The 24,301-nt window shown below is 35.8% G+C and overlaps 2 protein-coding genes across 4 annotated transcripts; both read left to right on the forward strand.

The window, feature by feature from the left end:
• Positions 1-4,539: 4,539 nt before the first annotated feature.
• Positions 4,540-7,566, forward strand: LOC132302739 (cytochrome P450 CYP749A22-like). Of its 2 annotated transcripts, XM_059799663.1 has the most exons (6): positions 4,541-4,863; positions 5,261-5,484; positions 5,581-5,813; positions 5,990-6,365; positions 6,451-6,858; positions 7,131-7,566. In XM_059799663.1, the coding sequence occupies exons 1-6, from the start codon at positions 4,569-4,571 to the stop codon at positions 7,134-7,136; spliced, it is 1,542 nt and encodes a 513-aa protein (XP_059655646.1). In that variant the 5' UTR covers positions 4,541-4,568; the 3' UTR covers positions 7,137-7,566. The 2 variants fall into 2 exon arrangements, with proteins under 2 accessions (XP_059655645.1, XP_059655646.1); XM_059799662.1 differs by lacking the exon at positions 7,131-7,566 and having other exon boundaries at positions 4,540-4,863; positions 6,451-7,018.
• Positions 7,567-7,662: 96 nt separating this feature from the next.
• On the forward strand, positions 7,663-10,584 carry LOC132302741 (cytochrome P450 CYP749A22-like). 2 transcript variants are annotated; one of them, XM_059799664.1, is made up of 5 exons: positions 7,663-8,814; positions 8,895-9,118; positions 9,205-9,437; positions 9,535-9,910; positions 9,998-10,584. In XM_059799664.1, the coding sequence occupies exons 1-5, from the start codon at positions 8,532-8,534 to the stop codon at positions 10,424-10,426; spliced, it is 1,545 nt and encodes a 514-aa protein (XP_059655647.1). In that variant the 5' UTR covers positions 7,663-8,531; the 3' UTR covers positions 10,427-10,584. The 2 variants fall into 2 exon arrangements, with proteins under 2 accessions (XP_059655647.1, XP_059655648.1); XM_059799665.1 differs by having other exon boundaries at positions 8,895-9,073.
• The last annotated feature ends 13,717 nt before the right edge of the window (positions 10,585-24,301 follow it).

A 24,301-nucleotide genomic window follows, 5' to 3' on the forward strand; every position in this document is an offset into this window, starting at 1 on the left:
AATTTGTAACGACCCAAATCCACCGGGTTCGGATCGTTAAAAGGATCTTTATCCGACCCAAAATCATCTAAGGGTAATATAGTCCTTTCACGTTAAATTTGTATATTAAAACCCAACAAGGACAAAATGGTCATTTGCCACAAGTTTAATAGTATGAGATTCAAAGGGGCATAATGGCCATTTACTTATGTCACTTAATAAATAAGATAGAGTTCGGGGCAATATAATCTTTTCTGTGATAAGAAAATAATTATTGAATTTTATTGGGTCCTAAAATAAATACTCATAACTTTGAATAAAAGGATAATTAGGGAAACTAAACAAAAAATGAATGGAACAGGAACCGGTCAACGTGTACGTATTACATGTCAACTGGTTTGGGTCACACACAGTGACATTGCTCATTGCCAAGATACCGGTTGACGTGCGGGAGGCTACACGTCGACTGGTTCAGGTCATGCACAGTGAAATAGCTACTGCCAAGATACTGGTCGACGTGTGGGAGGCTACACGTCGATTGGCTCAGGTCATCCGGTCAACGTGTGGGAATTTTACGTCGACTGATTCTGGGTTATCCAAACTCGAAATTTATCACTGTCCGAGATACACCAACATTGATAACCAATCACCCACGCCACTACGCTCACGTACACATTTAAATACATTTTAACATCTAATACATTAACAACAACAACAATATTCACATAATTTACAACACGTTTCATGAGATACACTAAATGTTTTAGTGTAAATAAGCATAATTACATTTCCCCAATGGCCATATACAAAATGAACCTGAATATTTCACATGCTACAAAATGGTACATTTGGGTCAACACCTTACAAAATGAGGCCTAATACAAAAGGTAGCAAAATATACATTCCCCTAATCCAAGCTAATGCTATGGTGGATGGTCGTCCGCCACTTCTTTTCCCGAACCTGAAAATATTAAAATAATAGGGTGAGCACTTCTTATGACCCCGTGAATCCACATAAGGAATAGATAAAAGAAAACGGGATCATAGCATAGGGGTACATGACAACAACTACAGTGACAAGTATATAACAATGGTCACCCAAACACATACACACCATATATTCTAATGAAGTGCAATGTCATGCAATTGTCGCTCCCCATATCTAAAACATTTCCATTTCTACTTTCAAACCATTAGTGTAATCCGACCCAAGGCACCTCCAAAGCGTTACGAAAGGATGATTGACTAACCATCCACGATCACAAGGCACCTCCAAGGCATCACATTCGGCCTGGTTAGCTCAACCATACTCCCCTCTAGACTACACTAACACCACGGACCATTAGGCGCCTCCTAGGTGTCCGGATTTTCGCAAACACTTTTAAAAAACTTTTCCCAAAACAATTTGATTTATCTTAAAAACATTTTTCCCCTTTTTCTATCCCAATGAATGCATGGAATGTTTCATACTTTAATTCATCAATTCCACCATAAAACTCTCACACATGCTATATAAAGCAATTTTCTAATCTACATAATTAAAGTTCTTATTTAACATCAACTGTGCATAACAAGCATATAAGATATGGATTCAACTTCATGTAAGCATGTTTAAATACTATAAAACAACTAACAACTAGTCACATATAGTCCATACATATCATTTAAGCAAATTTTACAAGAATTTATACTAATTGAACATGCTAGACATCAATTCAAGTTATAAAACTCACAAAAGTAAAAGAAATCATGGATTAGAACACCCCTACCTCAATGGAGATGAAAACTCCAAAACTCCAAATCAAAGCCCTAATTTTTGAAATTCCTAGTATGCACCAAAGTTGCAATTACTTACATCAACTTGAAGATCTCGCCGAGCTCTTCGATTTGCCACAAACGGCACCCAAAATTTCCAAGAATTGAGGAAGTAATCAAACTTTGAAGTTCAAAATCAAAAGAAAGATAAAAGGAGAAGAAAAGTGAGAGGAAGAGAGGGGTTACGGGGAGAGAGAAAGTGAGAGACCAAAATGGTCTCTAAGCCATACATAAGTGTTAGTGGTGGGTCCCATCGCTAATGAAAAACCTTTTTCATTTAATTTTCTATCACAACTTATACATATTTGCACACAACCATACAAATACTATATAAAACACCTTAAATAAAATGCATGAGATGCAAATGGGCTCAACTAAAATTCCCGTACGCAGCAAACCCGGTAGCGGGTCCCACCCGAGACCGTCCGGCACATAAAACGAGAAAAAGACAAAATACCCCCGAAAATTAAAAAATTCCAGAAATTGGAAAATGGCAAAATTTAGGAACCTTACAGTATCTCTATAAATAAAAGGAGTTATAAAATTTATAAAGGCTAAGCCTTAAAGTCCACGAACCATGGACATACGTAATCACAAAAAAAAGCATAATAAAACATAACAGGGACCAACCCAATAAATCAAACACATTGTTAGTCTATGGAAAAAGACCTAAACTCTTCGTGTGTAAGGTACTAAGGTATAGGTGAATAGATATCATGGATTATTATTGTTAATACAGTGAAATATTGATTTTATTTTTTTGTAAATTTTTTTTTAAAAAAAAGGGTTGTGTTGATGACTTGATGATTTCTTGTTAAATTGGGTAATTTATTATATAATAGTTTAATAACTAATCAAGGGTGGAGCACATATGTCTTACTTTCTAATGTGAGTTTGTTGATAAAGAACATATTTATTTTGCATTATGGCAGGTGTTTGTTTTAATATTTGTATGAAGCAGAGTAGATTCTTGATTATGAAAATACGTTAGTGTTTGGAAGTGTAAATGTGTTAGAAGGTTATAAATTATTAGGCTTAATTGAATGACTAATGTATGAGAATTCCGTATTTAGAACATGAATGACACAATCATGGGTTTAATTATTTTTAACCCCCCTTACTTTGCAATTCTAGCTCCGCCCCCTTGTTACAGTTGTCTTTGCTTTACTTGACTAGGCAAGAGTCTTTGAGCTCTGTGACATCTCAATCTCACCCCCTACCACTAGTGCCTCAGAGTTGTCGTTCCATCAAGTTGTGGAAACTTAAAACTAGGGTCTCTCGGCTTGTGTTTGTTTATAAGAATAGTTACAGATTCCTATTGGATATGCTGTTAGTTTTGAATTAAATTAAGGAAAAGTCTACAGTATCCTATATCATTTTATTTGTTGAATTATCTATTATGTGGATTCCACTATCACATTCAATTATTAAGAATGGAGTATGGGTAGACTTTCACAAAAATAGATGCACATGTGGATTGGAAAATTAAGGTTCAATTATTGCCTTTGATTAGAGAAATTATTAAATAATCCTGAACCATTAACATTTAGTGAACCAGTTAAATACAGACTCTTAAATTGAAAAAAATGGCCTCACAAGAGTATATTAATAAATTACAAAGTTCAGAGGATAGAAATATATTTTTAATCACCAACCAGCTGATAGTAATAAGATTCTCAAAGTGATTAAATGAATGTGTGTTGAAAATTCAGGGGGGAGAGAGAGAGAGAGAGTATTTATCTGTAACTTTAATGTATATTACAATTATAATCACTTTTATATTAGATGATTTTTTTCAAATATAAAAAAATTAAAATTTGAAGAATAAATGCTATTCCCTCGATGTCATCCACTTTTTCATATTTGATTGTTCCAAAATAAAATGTTCAATTTAAAAAGTCAAAGTATTATTATTTTTTTGTAACGTTACTCATTTAATTTTGAAATCGAAAATATAATTCTAAAACCATCAGTTTTAAGAATTTTGTTGATTGCGCATGGCAAGTTCTGGGTCCTGCTATTGTTGATTGCTCATTCTATTATTGTGCATGGAGGAGTGGAGAAAACAGATAGTAAACATTGGCTTGTGTTTTTATGTTTGTTAAGCTTTTCTTGTGGAATTATACATCAATGTCTCAGTTTGAGAATAGTGATTTCTGCAGAAAGTGATGGAATATGCCTTATATTTATGTAATGTTTCTCTTTTTCATATTTTTGGTACGTCTTCTTCATATTATGTCGTATTGTATAGTTTCAGTATCTCCGTACCTCTTCAAGGCATAAAATTGATCCTCTGGACTGAGTTATGACAAGCCACATATAGTCATAAAGGATAACCTTCAGATTCACAAAAGATTATTTCTCAAATTTTTAGTGAATTAATCCCTTTCAGCACATCATCATGGCTCTATAATATCTGATAAGTCGTTAGACGATTGTGCTGAAAACAAAATCCTAAAATGAAGCCTATCTTAGCAGTTCCTTTCAGCAAAATAGTTGCCATTTTATATTCGATTAATCTCACAAATCTTCAAATGAAACCAATAATGAAATCTAGACATAATTGTCTTCTACTTTGGACTCTGGAGAGCAGGATTCTCCTGGACCACTCCTGGACCACACGCATATATATATGTGTATGTATATGCATTCTCAACCCTACACCTCCTGGACCACACACATATATGTGCATGTATGTGCAATTTCATCCCCATTACAATGCCTAGATTGCTAGTATATATATGAGATCACTGAGGTATGTGTAAAACACCATAATGGATAGAAGTATGGGTGTGACAGAAATTTTTATAGCCCTCTTTTCAAGCTGTGTGTGTGTGTACCTCCTCTGGTCTCTCATTAGTTTCCTAAACAAAGTATGGTGGAAACCAATTTGTATACAGAAAATAATGAGCTCACAGGGGATCAGAGGACCTCATTACAAGTTCCCCCATGGGAGCACCAAAGATATCATCAACATGAGAAGCCAATCCATGGGAAAACCTATGCATATATCACATGATATATTCCCAAGAATTCAGCCTCATGTTCATGCATGGACAAAGATCTATGGTATGAATTTTTTTTTTTTACAAATTTTGTTTAGGAAAATCATTTTAGAGTCCAACAGTGAATAACTATGACTGTTTTGCTGTGTGTGGGGGGCTAACGTCAATGGTAGGAGTTGTTAGATTATCGGACTCAAATGATTTGGCGTCAGGCCCCACTCACATCAAAACAGTCAGAGTTGTCAGACTGTTAGACTCCGTATCATAGACTTTTTTGTTTGACTTCCCACAACCATAGAATGTCTTAAAAGTAATGGGAACGAAGGGTGTTTGGTATATAGTTTTACCCTTTGACCAAAATAAATTAAGAAATGAAGATAAACTCAGCAGCTAAAGAGAGTGAATAAACTTAAGCTTCTTGCTCTTCTCAATTGTTTTTTTTTTTTTTGGTGGGGTGATAGGGATGAATTTTCTCAGTTGGCACGGTTCAAAAGCTCAACTGTTTGTTACGGAATCAGAGCTTATCAAAGAAATAATGAACAACAAAGAAGGTGCTTATCCAAAAATGGAAATGGAAGGCATTGCAAAGAAACTGTTAGGAGAAGCACTTATTACAAATGAAGGTGAGAAATGGGCTAAGATACGGAAGCTGGCCAATCACACTTTCCATGCCGAGAGCTTGAAAGTAAGCTTTCTGACTATTTATTGCCATAACTAATCTGCTATCGATGTTATTTGCTTGAACTTGTGCTGATAATAACAAGGGGTGTCATATAATCAGGGTATGATTCCAGCAATGAGTGAAAGCGTTGAGGTGATGCTAGAAAGGTGGAAAAACTACGAAGGGAAAGAAATCGATGTGTTTAAAGAATTCGGGGTATTAACAACTGAAGTGATTTCCAGGACAGCTTTTGGGAGTAGCTACTTGGATGGGAAGCACATATTTGAGAAGGTGGCAAAGCTGACTTCTGTTACTGTTAAAAATGTTTATAACGTTAGGTTCCCCGGCATAAGGTAAGCAATTCTTTGATACATCCAAGGGTTTATTTTTCACTATGAATAACAAAGGAAAAAAAGAGAGCATAAGGATCATTCCTGATATAAAATTGTTGATTCTAGTTCACCACTACATTATGGGGACATGTAGTCCATTTAACACTAGTATGATGATCATCTATTACTTTTTGCAGCCGAGTACTGAAAAACAGCGATGAGATTGAAGCAGAGAAACTTGAAAGGGAAATAAAAAAATCCATTCTAGAGCTTGTAAAGAGCAGAGAGAAGGCAAAGAATGGAGAAATAGAAGACTATGGGAGTGATTATCTTGGACAACTTGTAAAAATTGCTCATGAATCTGATATAAAAAAGAGGGTTACGCTGGAACAAATGATTGATGAGATCAAGGCAATTTATGGTGCTGGACATCTGACGACAACAAACTTGCTTGCTTGGAGTGTTCTTCTTCTAACAATCCATATAGATTGGCAAGAGAAAGCAAGGAAGGAGGTGCTTGAGTTGTTCGGAACAAAGAATCCTACTTCAGATGGTATTGCAAGACTAAGAACTGTAAGCAAATCAGTCTCTGACCAATTTAGATTATCTTATATGCTCACAAATTAATTTAATTTTCGTCACACTTTTTTGAATGTAGATGAACATGATCATTAATGAGTCCCTAAGACTTTATCCTCCAGTGCTTACCATGACAAGGAAAGTTCAGAGAGAAGTCAAATTGGGGAACCTCAATCTTCCAGCTAATATCGACATTTTTATTTCGATTATGGCACTTCACCATAACCCTGAAATATGGGGCAAAGATGTTCACCAATTCAAACCAGAGAGATTCATGGATGGGGTGGCTAAAGCTACCAGCAACAACGCGGTGGCATTTTTCCCATTTGGTATGGGACCTCGAACTTGTGTGGGATTGAACTTTACAACCAATGAAGCAAAGATTGCACTTTCGATGATTTTGCAGCGTTACAAGTTCACCCTCTCACCAAATTATGTTCATTACCCAGCTGATATATTCATTCTCACCCCCAAAAATGGAGTTCAGGTCATCCTCCAACCTATCTGAGCGTAAAGAAGAGTCAGCAACATGTACATGAATAAATATGGTGGAGAACACTGTTTGTTAATATAAGTTTGCTTTGGGGGTCAACTGTGTATATGATATGTGTATATTGAGAGTGTAATAATTTGGATGTTGAAAGTCATGATCAAAATATAATTATTTATAAATAATGCAAGTTTAATGTAGATCCTGATCTGATATTATTTGCATGATGTTAACCCTAATCCTTAATGTTTTTCCCTTATCCTTGGCAGGTTTAAAAAAAGAAAAAGAAAAAAGAAGTGTACGGCGCAGCCTATGGCCCCATGAATTCACAGGGCATGAGTTAGACTATTTTGTCTGCATTTTCTTGATTTTATCCTAAGTTTACAATGGTGAGTAAATATCTCAGAAAATGTTGGTTTAGACAAAGACATGGTTGATTTCGAAATCATATATATTTTCATCTGTAACGGGTATTTATTTATTTTTTTTCTTCTTCTTCTTAGTTGGGACTCACATACACTGCCTCCACTGAGGTTCAAACCCTTGACTTCCCGAAGTAGGAGCCTTATACCACTAGATCACAAGCCAGTTGGTATATGTAACAGTTTTATCTTTGAACAATTCCTTTCCAAATTGTTCACAACATTAATTGCACTGCAAAAGTTTATTCATAATTTGTACATAATTTGACAGTTTTTTTTTTTTGGGCTTTTAGAAGGCTCATTATTGGTTCCTAGTAAGAACAGAATGCAATCCTGTCAGTAAATAAGAACATAGTAACAACATTGAAATAGGAAAAACAATTCTACAACTATCAGTTACAAGAATTTTGTTGATTGCGCATGGCAAGTTCTGGCTTGTGCTATTGTTGATTGCTCATGCTTATTGTGAATGGAGGAGTGAAGTGGAGGGAACATATTGTAAATGTCAACGTTCTCAGCTCATGTGTTTATTTTGTTAAAGCTTTCTTGATGAATTATACATCACTGTTTCAGTTTGAGAATAGTGGGTTTTGCAGAAAGTGATGGAATGTGCCTCATACTTGTGTAATGCTTCTCCTTTTAATAATTTTGGTACGTCGATCTTCTTCATACATATTATGTGGTATCAAAATCTACTTCTCTGCACTACGTATTGTAGTGTCGGTCTCTCAGTAGCTATGACAAGCCATTAGATCATCATGCTGAAAATGAAATCCTAACATGAAGCCAACCTTGACAGGAGAGCAGTTCCATTCAGCAAAAGTATCGCCATTTTATATTTGGTTGTCGGTGTATTTAACAAGTCAATATTAGCTCACAAACCTTCAAATGATCAACCAATAATGGAACCTAGACATACTTAATTGTCCTCTATATATCAAATGATCAATCAATAATGGAACCTAGACATACTTAATTCTCCTCTATATATAATTGTCCTCTCTCTCTATATATATATAGAGGACAATTAATTATGTCTAGGTTCCATTATTGATTGATCATTTGAAGGTTATATATATATATATGAGGTAATGGGGTTGGGAATGCATATAGAGTTCATAATTGATGAAGTATGGTTGTAATATGTCTAGGTTCCATTATTGATTGATCATTTGAAGGTTATATATATATATATATATATGAGGTAATGGGGTTGGGAATGCATATAGAGTTCATAATTGATGAAGTATGGTTGTAATGGAAACTTTTATAATCCTCTTTTCAACCTCTCTGTGTCTCTACCTTCTCTGGAATCTCATAAGTTTCCTTCACAAAGTATGGTGGAAACCAATTCGCATACAGAACATGCTGAGCTCACAGGGGATCAAAGGACCGCGTTACAAGTTCCCCCATGGGAGCACCAAAGACATCATCAACATGAGAAGCCAATCCATGGCCAAACCTATGGATATATCACACGATATATTTCCAAGAATTCAGCCTCATGTTTATGCATGGACAAAAATCTATGGTAAGGATTTTTTTTACAAATTTTGAAGGGCTGCAATATTTTCACTTACTTTTAACTTCACATCTTCAATTGATTTATAGGGATGAATTTTCTTAACTGGCATGGTTCAAAAGCCCAACTGTTTGTCACGGAATCAGAGCTTATCAAAGAAATACTGAACGACAAAGAAGGTGCTTATCCAAAAATGGACTTGGATGGCTTTGCAAAGAAGCTGTTAGGAGAAGCGCTTATGACAAATGAAGGCGAGAAATGGGAGAAGGTACGGAAACTGGCCAATCACACATTCCATGCCGAGAGCTTGAAAGTAAGCTTTCAGACTGCTGTTTATTGCCAGAACTAATCTGCTTGAACTTGTGCTGATAATAATAACAAGGGGTGATATGTAAGCAGAGTATGATTCCAGCAATGAGTGAAAGCGTTGAGGCGATGCTAGAAATGTGGAAAAATTACGAAGGGAAAGAAATCGACGTGTTCAGAGAATTCGGGGTATTAACAACTGAAGTGATTTCCAGGACAGCTTTTGGGAATAGTTACTTGGATGGGAAGCACATATTTGATATGATGGCAAAGCTCACTTCTCTAACTGTTAAAAATATTTATAACATTAGATTCCCTGGCATAAGGTGTTATTCTTTGATATATGATTGTTTCTCTTCACTAGAAGATTGGTGGATTGTTCTTCTTATCCTCACTTTGTCGGTCATCCTTTCATTTTTGCAGCCGAATACTAAAAAACAGTGATGAGATTGAAGCAGAGAAACTTCAACGAGGAATAAGAAATTCCATTCTGGAGCTTGTAGAGAAAAGGGAGAAAGTGAAGAATGGAGAAATAGACGACTATGGGAGCGATTATCTTGGACAACTTGTAAAAATGGCTCATGAATCGGATATAAACAAGAGGGTTACGCTGGAACAAATGGTAGAGGAGATCAAGGCAATTTACGGTGCAGGACATCTGACGACGAAAACCTTGCTTGGGTGGAGTGTTCTTCTTCTAGCAGTGCATACAGAATGGCAAGAGAAAGCAAGGAAGGAGGTGCTTGAGTTGTTTGGAACAAAGAATCCTACTTCAGATGGCATTGCAAGACTAAGAACTGTAAGCAAAATCAGTCTCTGATCAATTAACATTATCTTATTTGCTCACAGATTTAATTTAATATTTGTCACTCTTTTTTGAATGTAGATGAACATGATCATTAATGAGTGTCTAAGACTATATCCACCGGCGATGACCATGACAAGGAAAGTTCAGAGAGAAATCAAATTGGGGAACCTCACTCTTCCAGCTAATATCGACATTTTCATTTCGATTATAGCACTTCACCATAACCCTGAAATATGGGGCAAAGATGTTCACCAATTCAAACCAGAGAGATTCATGGAAGGGGTTGCTAAAGCCACCAACAACAACGCGGTGGCATTTTCCCCATTTGGTTTGGGACCCCGAACTTGTGTGGGATTGAATTTTGCAACCAACGAAGCAAAGATCACACTTTCGATGATTTTGCAGCGATACAAGTTCACCCTTTCACCAAATTATGTTCATAACCCAGCTGATATATTCATTATGATCCCCAAAAATGGAGTTCAAGTCATCCTCCAACCTTTCTGAGTGTAAACAAGAGTCGGCGGCAATATGTATATGAATAAGGTGGAGAACACAGTTTGTTAATATATGAGTTTGTTGTGGGGTCAAATGTATATATGATCATGATCAAAATATGATTATTTATAAAGTAATGCAACTTTGATGGTTTAGACAAAGACATTGTGTAGATTAAGTTGTTATTTAAACCAATATAGGTGCAGGATTTCATTGCAGATAAGTGGAATATCCTGTAGACAAGAGTAAGAGGTAAAAATAATAATAATAATAAAATAAATAAAAAATAGAAATTAATTGCATATTTAGTGGTTTGAATTTTGAAACCAGTTATTGAGAAAGATTTTCCAAAACTCAGATGAAGAGTGAATGGGATTTTACGGGATTGGAACAATAAAGACAGAATCAAGAAATCATGAAAATGCATCACAAATAAATTTATGTAAGGGTGTATTTGATTTAAAAAATGTTATTCACACTTTATAGTCTAATCGAATAGGGCGATTTTCTCCTACGAGGTTTTCTATTGGATCTAAGAATGATTATCCAACACTAAATAGTGTTGAAATTAAATTTTGAAGCTCAAATCTAACTTGTATGCTGAAAAAAAAAAAAAAAAGAAAAAAAAGAAAAGAAAAGAGTTGGGTCTTCCCATGGTTCATCATATTCGTGAGTCCAGTTCGTAACCATTACCCCGATACCGTCCAAACCTCTATGAAGCAGTCCGGTTCGTACCCATTACACCGATACCGTCTAAACCTCTATGAACCAATCGGTTATACCGATACCGTCCAAACATGTCTAAACCTCTATGAACCAATCGGTTATACCGATACCGTCCAAACCTCTATGAACCAGTCCGGCCCGATATAGATCTTCCCTGATGGTACAAAATCCACATACAAAGACTATGTAGCAGCCTATGGTCCCATTTCATGCTATTGAGTGAGACTATTTTGTCTGCATTTTCTTGATTTTATCACAAGTTTCCAATAGTGAGTAAAATATCTCAGAAGATGTTGCCTATAAAGCATCAAAGCTGAGTACATTTCCAATCATATTGATGATTTAGACATAGACATTGTGTAGATTTAGTTCTTACTCTACCAAAAGAAATGGAATATATGAGCAAGGGTAAAAAATATTAAAAAAATTAAAATCATAGTCAGAAAATCCCTTGAACTTTCAATCTTACAAATATTTAAACAACTTGTGCCATCTTCTTTTTGACAACAACCAGACACACATGAACACAAGATTAATAATAAAAGATACACATGAACACAAGATTAATAATAAAAGACACACATCAAACACAAACTTAAAAGATTGTAGAACACCAATCCTTTCCTGTAATGGAGAGATCCAGATGATCAATTCAAGATTAACCCTAAACCCAAGATTGAAAAGTTAGACAAGTACATCTCTGCCCCTGAGATCTCGAAAATAAGATCTGGGGTTGCTCTCAAAGACATGCCTAGGCATCCTATAGCTCCTCCCCGGAGCTTTCATCATCCTAACCGGCCGTCCACGGCAGCAGCAGCGGCAGCAGCAGAAGCACATGAGCAGAACCACCGCAGCGATGAGAAAAGGTGCGCCGACTTTGATCCAGTGGTGGAATTGCTCTCCCCTTGTCTCTGGTGGAAACAACTCCTCAAACTTCCCTAGCAAATACCCACCAAAGTTCTCTATCACCAACAGCAATTCCTTCAGTTTCTCCAACACATAGTTCATCACATCCTCTGCCCCCATCTCTCGCTCTAACTTTCTTTCTCTCTCACAAAGACACACACGGTTATAACAGGGCTTTTTTTTTTTTTTTGGGTGATAGAGGGACTTGAACATAGACCTGGCTAGCTTTTTTTTCGAAATATAGACACCTGGCTAGCTTGCTTAAGGTGGAAGCAGCCGCAGGACTCAATTTACAAGTCTGGTGGTACAATCTGCTTTAGCGAAGGATTGGACAGTTTGGAATATTTCGTACATATATATAAAGGGGTATATATAAAGAGTCGGTAGAGAGAGAGATTTGTATTTGTGAAATGATATTTGCTTAAAAAAAGTGGGCTAAAGAAAAAGTATAGTACGAAATATTCCATTTTATAGTAGTATAATTTAGGTAAAAATGCAAAAAAATTCTCTGAATTATCCATTTTTATGATAAACTGTAATAAACTCCCCTCAATTATTACTCTTTTAACAAAGAACCCCCTCAATTATAAAAGCAAATAACCCCTGGACTTTGCATTTTAGTTGCTGTTTACCCACTCTGGTGATTCGGCTGATTTTGATAACATGTTTGTCACGTGACGACTAAAATTTAATTAAATGACTATACCACCCTTATGAAGGTTAAAAGACCATAACACCCTTCTATTACTTGACCCAAAACCCTACCAAACAAGCCTTGTCATCCCAAAAATCCCTCATTATTTTTTCCTCAATCTCGCTCGAGTGATAGTTATATATATATATATATAGTTCAAAAATTATGGAGGGTTGTGCGTTCAAGAATTTTAAGAGGAAGCGTCGTCTGAAAAAAAACAATTGCAGAGACGTGTTTCTTTTAGTCTTCGCTGAAGCTCTCACTGAAACCCTCTCAGTTAATGGTCTGACCGGAGCTCACCGGTTTTTGAGATTGAGTTCTGTTATTGTAATCTGGAACATACTGGAATTTGGTCTAAGATTCGCCGGAATCAATGGAGTAATTAGGTCGGAGCTTTTCCCTATCTTCAATGCAACTCTGGTCGAAATGGTATTCATTGGGTCAGTCTGGAGCTCTAAACTCTCACCCTTTGTAAATAACTGAAGCTCTGTATCTTCGCCGGTGGTGTATAGGTGAGTTTCCTTAATTTGGTTGCTACAACTTTCTAGGTCTCACCTTTTTTTCACGAATGAAGATTCTCCGGTTGTTTGGGTAGCTGAATCGCAATGCTTCTCCGGCCGGTTTGTCACTAACTAAAGTTTTCCGGTTTGAACGCTATAGCTGCCGATGGGTTTCCTTTTTCTGTATATAAATCCATGAAGCTCCACATTAAATCTTCAAGGCTCGCAATATATTCATCTCTGCATTGAGATCAACTACTTCAAATGGAGCACCATTTTTTGCATTTGCTGCATCTGGTTGCTGACTTGGTCTTTGCTGCGTCTAGTTATTGCCAAACCCATCAAACTACAAGTATATGGACAATTGGTATCTTCCTCTTAGATATATATATACACACACATATATACATAACAGAGTTACTCTGTGTTTCTTGATTTTGAATTTCTTGATGTTGTTTTAAGGTCCGCAAAGTAGATTATCATATTCCAATTTCTCAGAGACTTTGATTACATTATGGCTCCAAACTTGGCGCGGCTAATTTCTGAAGAGACCCATGAAATTGTGACTTTGATTTCAAATGGATTAATGAGGGCATTTTTTGCTGGTTCAAATGGATTAAGGAGATCAATCATGGATCAATACAAATAGAGTGTAGTCTGTACAATGCATATACATTTACTTATATGTATACACACTGGATTTTGTTGCTGGGAAAGAACTAAGAAAAAACAATGGTGGTGGTTTGGTTAAGGGAAAGAGATAATGGGTCAATGGTAAGTTGCATAGGTGTCCACATTTTAGTGGCTCTTCTTATTACATTGGTCCCACATCATTTAACCAATTTTATATTTACAGATGAATGTTCAACCACACCTTTTTTATTTAAGGGGTAAAAATGTCTTTTCTAATTTTCGGTAATGAAAAGAGTTGGAATAATTTTCTCTTTCCTAAAACTAAACCAAATTCATAATTAGAGGGGGGGGGGGGGGGGGGGTTTGTTGCATTTGGGGTATAGTTGAGGGGGGTTTAATACCCTTCTATTGCAAATACTCCCTGAAATATAAAAAGTTGCAAATACTCTTGAAACTCACTGATTAGCTTTTCCGACATGTATAAAGTCACGCGTCTATTGAAAAGACAAGAATACCAAAACTGCCCTTTGTTGTCAAATGATCAAAAAAACCTTGCTCCCTCCCTCTCACATTAATAGCTTGGGTTTAGTTATAAGGGACAAATCATTTATAATATTAATGTTAATCAATTATTAATTATATTATAATGTGAATATTAATTTTACCCATTATATTAAAATACTCTTAATTACGGAGTAATATAGTTTCCCTCTCATCTATTCGCAACTAGGATTCATGGAAACTTTTCGACACCCATAGTTCAAAGCCAAGAAGTTGATTAAGGAAAAATAGATGTTGTAGGGGTTTAATAACCAGAAATGGGTTATTAAAATTCAATGTAACAAGATTTTAACATCAAGAGTGTATTAGTAACAGTGAATGAAATAAAAATTCAAACATATATGTCTGAATGAAATGGCTTGGATTGACTGTGAAAGAACAATGATGCATTGCATTATATGTCTGAATTTTGATAATTAAATTTCATTCATACAAGCACACACACAAATTTGAATTTTTAAACCCTAAGTCCTAATAAAACAAAACCAATCTTACACCTCTAATCAACAACAATCTCATGAAAATTTTCAGATTATTCAACTATATTTCCATTTAAATAATCTAATATTGTCTGACAATAAACTATCTGGTACTATACCTCACTAATTATCGAATTTGGGCTGACTTAAGAAGTTTTCTGTTGCAAACAATGATCTTTCTAGCACAATTTCGATGAATTTTGAAGATTTTGATCCGTGGGATGTTACTGGGAATCCACTTGGGGAGTGTGGTGGTTTGAGCAATAAAAATCTTGCAATTAGAATTGCAATGGGTGTTTTTGGTGCCAAGGTGTGGATGTTGTTAGGGTTTGGGTTGGGGCGGTGGTGCTTTAAGAAGTTGAATTGGAGGAGCAAGAGTGATTACTATTGGAAAGAGGGGATGATGATATAGTTGGATTGAAAAATTGAGGGCGCATAAGCTTGTTCAGGTTTTGTTGTTCCAGAAACCATTTGTGAAACTTAAGCTGGCGGATTTAATGGCCGAGTATGGAGTGATAAAGAAATTCAAGTACTGATTAGTTGGATTTGGTTGCAAATCAGGGCTTGATTTGGATGAATTAGGATGGAAAAAATTGATATTGTGAAATAGGGCTTGAATTGGGTTCATGGGATGGGAAATGTTACTATCAGATCTTGTGCAGTTGTGCTTGGCCAAGGATCGACATATCTGAGATTACCCATCATCGATTGCTTTGTCGCCGACAACCATGGTGGCAAAATAATGGAATAATACCCCATCTTAGCAGACTAAAAATTAGAGCTTGCAATTAAGCATTTTTTCGAATAGAATGTTGGAAGCTTTGATGGCCACAGATGAACTCTGATACCTGTTATGTCGCGACACCGGCACACTCTCTCCACCCTCCTCTATGGCCTCGTCCTTGACGCTGCCCTTCACTCTGCCACTGTCACCGACCTCTAACGCTACCATCCGCTCCGCTACCAACCTCTGTCAATCCACACTCTCAGATGAATAGTGCAGAGAGTGATATATATATATATATATATATATATATATATATATATATATATAATTTTCTTTGTCGCAGTAGTTGTGAGGACTTGACAGTCAAAAGTCTGAAAGGTCACAAAAAGGGCAATTTCGGCATTCTCATCAAACATGCCCGTGACTTTACACACGTCAGAAAAATTGATCCGGTGAGTCTCAGGGGATATTTGCTGTAACGTTTCCGATTTTTACCATTTTTCATTTTTTTCGGGAGATTTTGTCGCCGCAAGGGTAATTTTATCTTTTCACGTTTTGCGTACGGGATTGTGGTTGGGTCCAATTGCATTTGTGCAACTTAATTTATGTGGATCAAGTGGTATTTGTATGTGGTGCAATTATATGTTGTATGGTGTAAATTAGAGGCTAAAAGAGAAAGGGAAAAGAAAATAAAATTGGAGGGGCCCACCACTCACATTTTTATGGTCTAGAGACCATTTTTCTCTCCTTCATTCTTTCTCTCTTCCCGTAACTTCTTTCTCTCCCTCTTCTCTCATTCATTTTTCTTTTCATTTGAAGCCAATCTTTGAAATAAGGTTTCTTTCTCAATTCTTGCCGGATTTAGGTGCTGTTTGAGGTAAAATGAAGCCCACAACGAGCTCTACGCGCTAGTATGAACAATTTCAAATTCGGTGCTTCCTAAGGAGTTCGAAATTAGAGACCCATTTTGAGGGTTTTCGCATTTTAAGAGGTAGGGGTTCCTAATCCATGTGTTCTTGCTCCCTTATAAGTTATTCCTTGTTAATTGTGGTTAAATGTGTTTAAATTGATGATTAACATGTTTAATTAAATTTATTGCCTCTAAAATGATGTGATTTTGTATGTGAGATTCATATTTACGTGTATATGTGGATTTGTGAAATAAACATGCTTAGATGTTGATTTTACATGTTTGTGTGTTTGTAACTTGGTAGAATTTGTTATGTGGAAAGCATGCCTTATTTAAATTAATTACTTTGAAAGTGATACAATTGTTGAATTAGAAAATTATGCCTATATATGTGTAATTGTTAATTTATGTGGAGAGCATGCTTGATATGTGAATTTTCCATGACTATTATGATTGATAAATTATCAAGAAATTTGTGTGGATCTATGTTAATTGTGTAATGATAGTTCCCTCCATTTCCATAGTATAAAATGGGCGTGCATTATGCATCCATGGCATTGGGCATAAAGGAAAAAGGGAAAATGTTTTGAAAACAAAAAGGGGAATTTTGGGAAATAAGTTTTTGATAAATTTGTTTTTGAGAAAACCCAGTCGCTGCGGAGTCACCAACGGGCCAGTAGGTTAATGTAGCCTAGAGGGAACTAGGGAGATTGCCCTAGCATGATTGAGCTATCTGGGCCCCTCGATGACACTTCGGAGTCACCAAAGGTCTAGGGACAGTAGCCAATCCTTCTCTCAGCGCTGCGGGGGTACCAAAAGGGGTTACATTAACAGTTTGGAAAGTGACAGATGAATGATTTTGAAAATGGGGAGCGACATTTGACACGCATTGCATTCCATTGTATTGTATTGTTGATGTTAAGTTTGGATGTGATGTTGTACTTTCCCGACATAGTATGACCCCGATTCCTATTGCTCTATTCTTTGTATGGATTCACGGGGACACAAGAGGTGTGTCTTAAGTGCCACCTACTGAGCAATATGCTCACCTCATTTATTTAACTTTTTTTTTCAGGAAATGGGAAAAAAGTGGCGGATGAAAATCCCTCGCAAGCTTGAAGAAGATTAGGAGTTGTATTTTGTTATCTTTTGTATCTTAGCCCATTTTTTTATATAGTCTTAAAACTAAAATGTCGTGTATTCATTTTTGCAAGCCAAGGTTATGTATTATAGATCATAACTCTTGTTGATATTTTGAAGGGAAGCAAGACTATGTAAATACTTAAGTTGAATGGAATGACGATGATGGGCTAACTTGGGGAGGTTGTTAATGTTGTGGTGTTGGGGAATGTATTATATTTCTTTTGTATTGTGTGTTGGGACAAGTTGAATAGGTCTTGAAATGCCATCGTATTTTTTTTTCTTCATTTGAACAGGTTGTGGTAGGACCCTTTTTAGGGTAGGTCATGCTGAATTTTTTTTTTTTTAGAATTTGGTATCAGTTTAGGGGCATTACAAATTTGGTATCAGAGCGATGGTTCGAAAACCTTAGGATGACAGGTAGAAGCCTATGTAGGATTGCATGGGAAGTTGTTTGTTTTCCGTATGAGATTATTTGTTGCGTGTTTTGATATTTGAAGAAGCATGTTTATTTGTTTACTTGCTTATTTGTTTATGTGATCACATGTTTATGTGTTTAAAATAATGTATACTATTACCAGGATAATGATTGAAAGCATGTTGATTTCGATATGATTATAAGTATGACGAGCATGCTAATGGCGAGTTATAAGTACGGATTGTGCAAGTGTGTAGTATGGGGAAACGATGATAAGAATAGAAGGGATAATTAATTTCACATAATAATTTAGTAAATTCGTAGTTTAAACTTATGTGATAGGACACGGTCATGTCAAAAGTGTTATTTCAGCTATATATATATGCGTATGCCTTATATGTATACATATGTACCTTTATGCATGTATGCGGTTAAGCATAGGATAGTTGTGTGTTTTGACCTGAGAAGGTGAGGAGCTCGGTTGCTCCAGGGTTGTTTCGGTGTTATGGACCTGATTAGTTTGGGTTAGCATGGGGGTTGTTGAGTGTGTTACTAGTTGGTTCTCTTCCTGGTGCATAGGAAGTTCATTTTTTTCATCTCAGGTAAGATTGGGTGTTTATAGTTGGACGACTGGTGAATAGCATGTGATAGAGTGTCGAGTGCATTTAGGTGCGAGTTGTTGACCTTTCGTGAGAGTGGGGTTCGTCATCCTTTCTGTTTATTCTAGTTCTAACGAGGACGTTGTTCGTCATAGACGTTGCTCTTTAGGAGTTGAGCGCGTTTGTAGGTAAACGGATTTGTGAGCGGGTGTTACACCGTTAGAGTTCATCGATTGAAGTTCTGATTGAAGGGGTCGACTTACTCCCACGGAGAGAGGTATAACCTTTAGTTTTGCAGTGTTTGTTTTGGGAAATGGTTTTGACTGGTAGGATATGAGGCACGGATTGCCAAATGAGAATTGTGTTTCTAATGTTTGTTGTTTACGGGTGGTGGCGACAAGGATTTTGTTATGAATGAAAGGTTGAGGATGAATATATGATGTGATGTGACCCATGTATTTAGATGTTTTATAGGTGATTGACTCTAGCAATGTCTTGAGGACAGGTGTTGGTATTGTTGAATGTTTTGCAGTTAGGGAATGATTGTGGGGTTCCATCAAGGGAAATAGGAATGATTGATTTTGGTTTTGAAATCTCGAGTATGAGATAGTTGTATTGTATGTTTTGACGAGGTCAGATTTGAATCAAATGATGTTATGGAGTTGTTTACCTGGTTCTAGTACTATGAAAAGAGTAGAGGGCTTTAATGTTGGTTGATGATTGAGATATGATTGAAATTCTTAGAATAGGTATATGACTATATGGTTGTTGAGGTTATATAGAGTGATGGATTGATTAGAAAGTGGATCTCGTGTTTACTTTGAGAACCATGTGAGTTTGTGTTTAAGGTTTAGACCTGAGGACAGGAATGACGTCCGTTTTGAGATCGGATTGAGGATGAGAATGGCCTGGCCAACCATTTCTCCTGAATCAATCCTTTTTTGGCACAATGTCGGGTCAAAGGTCAATGATCGTTCCGACTTGTTAGTGATAGTGAGAGTACAGTACTGTACGTTATGTTGGTGTGACAAGGTGGACTTACATAATTTATCTTGGGTGACGAACGGTGTTAGGTGGTGTTGGGTGTTTGATAACGGATTAGTGGTACAATCATTGATTATTGAGAATCTCGTTTTGAGGATTTGTGTTCTGAATACAAGGATAGTACATTTTATTGTTTTGGTGACTCATGATTGTATGATTGTTGGGAGATTTATCGTTTAGTTATTTTGAGGTTGATCCGTATGACAATTACCGGTTGGTGTAATTGATGGTCGTTGTATGATTATGTAGTTGTATAGTTGAATGTTTGATGACAGGTGTTGATTTGATTAAGATGTGTTGATCTGAGTTTGAGTCTGATCCTCGTTGGGGTCTGGTTTATCCTCTAAAGGGACGGGGTGAGATAGGATGTTGTCATGATTCAGGGGTCTTGTGACTATTTTCGTTCGAGTCTTGTATAGTCATATAGAGAGGACCAGTATTGGTTTTAAGTTGAGTATAGAATTCAGCAGATTTTGTGTATAATGTTGTGAGTGATGAGTACCCTCGTATGGTAGTGATCATTGGGTTTTCTGGCGGCAAAGTGTGACTGCCTGTTGATGTTCGGTGTCAAAGGCAATAATGTCGGTGGATTCATAGTCTCGAATTTTGTAAGGTGTTCTTGGAGAGTGTGTGGGTGCTGTGCCTTCTTATTTAAGGAGGATAGATTTCGAGGACGAAATCTCTTTAAGGATGGTAGATTGTAACGTTTTTGATTTTTACCATTTTTCATTTTTTTCCAGAGATTTTGTCGCCACAAGGGTAATTCTATCTTTTCACGTTTTGCGTACGGGATTGTGGTTGGGTCCAATTGCATTTGTGCAACTTAATTTATGTGGATCAAGTGGTATTTGTATGTGGTGCAATTATATGTTGTATGATGTAAATTAGAGGCTAAAAGAAAAAGGGAAAAGAAAATAAAATTGGAGGGGCCCACCACTCACATTTTTATGGTCTAGAGACCATTTCTCTCTCCCTCATTCTTTCTCTCTTCCCGTAACTTCTTTCTCTCCCCTTCTCTCATTCATTTTTCTTTTCTTTTGGATTTAATATTTGAAACAAGGTTTCTCTCTCAATTCTTGCCGGATTTAGGTGCCGTTTGAGGCACAACGAAGCCCACAACGAGCTCTACGCGCTAGTATGAACAATTTCAAATTCGGTGCTTCCTAAGGAGTTCGAAATTAGAGACCCATTTTGAGAGTTTTCGCATTTTAAGAGGTAGAGGTTCCTAATCCATGTGTTCTTGCTCCTTTGTGAGTTATTCCTTGTTAATTGTGGTTAAATGTGTTTAAATTGATGATTAACATGTTTAATTAAGTTGATTGCCTCTAAAATGATGTGATTTTGTATGTGAGAGTCATAGTTATGTGTATATGTGGATTTGTGAAATAAACATGCTTAGATGTTGATTTTACATGCTTGTGTGTTTGTAACTTGGTAGAATTTGTTATGTGGAAAGCATGCCTTATTTAAATTAATTACCTTGAAAGTGATACAATTGTTGAATTAGAAAATTATGCCTATATATGTGTAATTGTTAATTTATGTGGAGAGCATGCTTGATATGTGAATTTTCCATGACTATGATGATTGATAAATTGTCAGGAAATTTGTGTGGATCTATGTTAATTGTGTAATGATAGTTCCCTCCATTTCTATAGTATAAAATGGGCATGCATTATGCATCCATGGCATTGGGCATAAAGGAAAAAGGGGAAATGTTTTGAAAACAAAAAGGGGAATTTTGGGAAATAAGTTTTTGATAAAAAGAATTTTGAGAAAACCCGGTCACTGTAGAGTCATCAATGAGCCGGTAGGTTAATGTAGCCTAGAGGGAACTAGGGAGATTGCCCTAGCGTGATTGAGCTATCTGGGCCCCTCGATGACGTTGCGGAGTCACCAAAAGTCTAGGGAGAGTAGCTAATCCTTCTCTCGGCGCTGCGGGGGTACCAAAGGGGGTTACATTAACAATTTGGAAAGTGACAGATGAATGATTTTGAAAATGGGGAGATACATTTGACACGCATTGCATTCCATGGTATTGTATTGTTGATGTTGAGTTTGGATGTGATGTTGTACTTTTGCGACATAGTATGACCCCGATTCCTATTGCTCTATTTTTTGTATGGATTCACGAGGACACAAGAGGTGTGTCTTAGGTGCCATCTACTGAGCAATATGCTCACCTCATTTATTTAACTTTTTTTTTCCAAGAAATGGGAAAGAAGTGGCGGATGAAAATCCCCCGCAAGCTTGAAGAAGATTAGGAGTTGTATTTTATTATCTTTTGTATCTTAGCCCATTTTTTTGTATAGTCTCAAAACTCAAATGTCGTGTATTCATTTTTGCAAGCCAAGGTCATGTATTATAAATCATAACTCTTATTGATATTTTGAAGGGAAGCAAGACTATGTAATTGCTTAAGTTGAATTGGATGACGATGATGGGCTAACTTGGGGAGGTTGTTGATGTTGTGATATTGGGGAATGTATTATATTTCTTTTGTATTGTATGTTGGGACAGGTTGGATAGGTCTTGAAAGGCCATCGCATTTTTTTTTTTCATTTGAACATGTTGTGGTAGGACCTTTTTTAGGGGAGGTCATGCCGATTTTTTTTATAGAATTTGGTATCGGTTTAGGGGCGTTACATTTGCAACCTTTTATACTTCAGGGGTATTTACAACAAAGTGTTTTCAGGGATTTTTTTACACTTTTGCCTCTAAATTATTTATATTGTATTAGACAAATTGCAAAAAAAATCTCCCTCGACTTTCACCGGTTTGTAAAAAAAAAAAAAAAAAAACTTATGAAATTAAACCCCCTCAATTATTATGAGGGGTCATTTTAACTAACATTTGTTAGAGTGATTGTGTGATAAAATTTTCAGACAAAATTACCTTTAAAGTCGAAACAATACATTAGTATTACTAAAGTATCTACCACTCACTTTATTTTTATTTTTTTAACTGCATAAAATACTAAAACGAGGCCTCTTAAAATGAAATGAGGCCTTTGATTTTTTCTTTCGAAATGTTCTTACATTTGGAATATATATAGTAATATGGTAGTTATTTATCAAATGTCAACTTAAATTGATTTTGGTGAAAAAAAAAAAAAAAAACTTTTACCATAATTTTTTGCAAAGTAAGATAAAGAAATAGACATATATACAAGAGATCCAAAAATATCAGTACCATAATTTTTTATAAAATTTAAAAGTAGAAATTTATAAGATTCTAAAAAAATATGAATGCAGCATACCCAAAAAAAATTCCAGTGGCGTCCACTACAATATCAAAACAAAACCCCCCTCCCCTACCCCCACTCCCAAAACATATTTCACACTTATTTTTTATTTTTTTATAGTCAAAAGATCTTGCACTGAAATAACAAATATTTGTTTGGACTATCTTTAATTATTTATTTATTCTGTAGAAAAAGCGTTTATTATGACATAAAATTTGATTTATTTCTAAATTATATATCTTAATTCCAATACTTTTGTATTAAATTGTGACATGTTACACACACACATATACAAATGAAAAAAAAAAAAAAAGCCACTTCCCCTAATTATGAGATGATTTTGCCACATAGTTTGATTAATTTCTACTTTTAAATTTTTTAAAAAAAATCATGGTACAAGTTTTTTATTTTTTATTTTTTATTTTTCACCAAAATCAATTTAAGTTGACATTTGATAAATAACTACCATATTACTATATATATTCCAAATGCAAGAACATTTCGAAAGAAAAAATCAAAGGCCTCGTTTCAAAATCAGAGGCCTTGTTTTAGTGTTTTATGTAGTTTATTTTTTGTTTTTGATTTTTTTTTTTTTTTTTTTTTTTTTTTTTTTTTTTTTTTAAGTGAGTGGTGGGTACTTTAGCAATACTAATGTATTGTTTTCATTTTAAGGGTAATTTTATCCGAAAATTTTATCACACAACTACTCAAATGGATGTTTCATGTTAGGGGTAATTTTGTCCGAAAATTTTCTTCACACAATCTGTGATACCCCTCGGATTCGAGACACGAGTTGATCAGGCCCAGGCCCAAACCCGAGGGATATCAAACAATTAATATGTTATAACGAACACAAAATACAAATTGAATTAAAGAAATAATATAACGAGCTGAAAGAAAACTAAAAGATAATCCTTAAAAATTTAAATACTTAAAAAATCGATAATCCAAAACTCCATAAGTTGAACAACTCGGGAATCCAACTCTAGTGGATCCTTAATAAAAATTCAAACTGAAAATAGAACAACTAAAAGAACATCCTGATAAGCTATGGAGAGAAAGCCTACATCGTCGGTAGAGTGAGTAGAAACCTCTGCTCAGCACGAACACGTCTAAGTCTGGAATTGTCGTGTACCTGAAAAATAGAAGTGGGTCAGGACCACGCACAAGTTCTATACTACTACAATCCAAACAGAGACCTGATACGCATGTACACTCTAAACAATTCAACAATAGCTAATAGTCCGTAAATATATATATAGTCACACTAAAGGACTCTCACTGGATTACAGGCCGATCTCAA

This window comes from Cornus florida, unplaced genomic scaffold (assembly GCF_030987335.1).
Source record: "Cornus florida cultivar Cherokee Brave unplaced genomic scaffold, ASM3098733v1 CherokeeBrave_3.0.0_Hap2_Chr04, whole genome shotgun sequence".
In the NCBI taxonomy this organism is placed as follows: Eukaryota; Viridiplantae; Streptophyta; class Magnoliopsida; order Cornales; family Cornaceae; genus Cornus; species Cornus florida.

Bases quoted from the DNA above. Each gene is read 5' to 3' on its own strand.
- LOC132302739 (XM_059799662.1), top strand. From the start codon at position 4,569: ATGGATAGAAGTATGGGTGTGACAGAAATTTTTATAGCCCTCTTTTCA. The intron at 5,485-5,580 runs GTAAGCTTTCTG...TCATATAATCAG, and splicing joins TCCATGCCGAGAGCTTGAAA to GGTATGATTCCAGCAATGAG. The intron at 6,366-6,450 runs GTAAGCAAATCA...TTTTGAATGTAG, and splicing joins GTATTGCAAGACTAAGAACT to ATGAACATGATCATTAATGA.
- LOC132302741 (XM_059799664.1), top strand. From the start codon at position 8,532: ATGGTTGTAATGGAAACTTTTATAATCCTCTTTTCAACCTCTCTGTGT. The intron at 9,119-9,204 runs GTAAGCTTTCAG...ATATGTAAGCAG, and splicing joins TCCATGCCGAGAGCTTGAAA to AGTATGATTCCAGCAATGAG. The intron at 9,438-9,534 runs GTGTTATTCTTT...TCATTTTTGCAG, and splicing joins ATTAGATTCCCTGGCATAAG to CCGAATACTAAAAAACAGTG.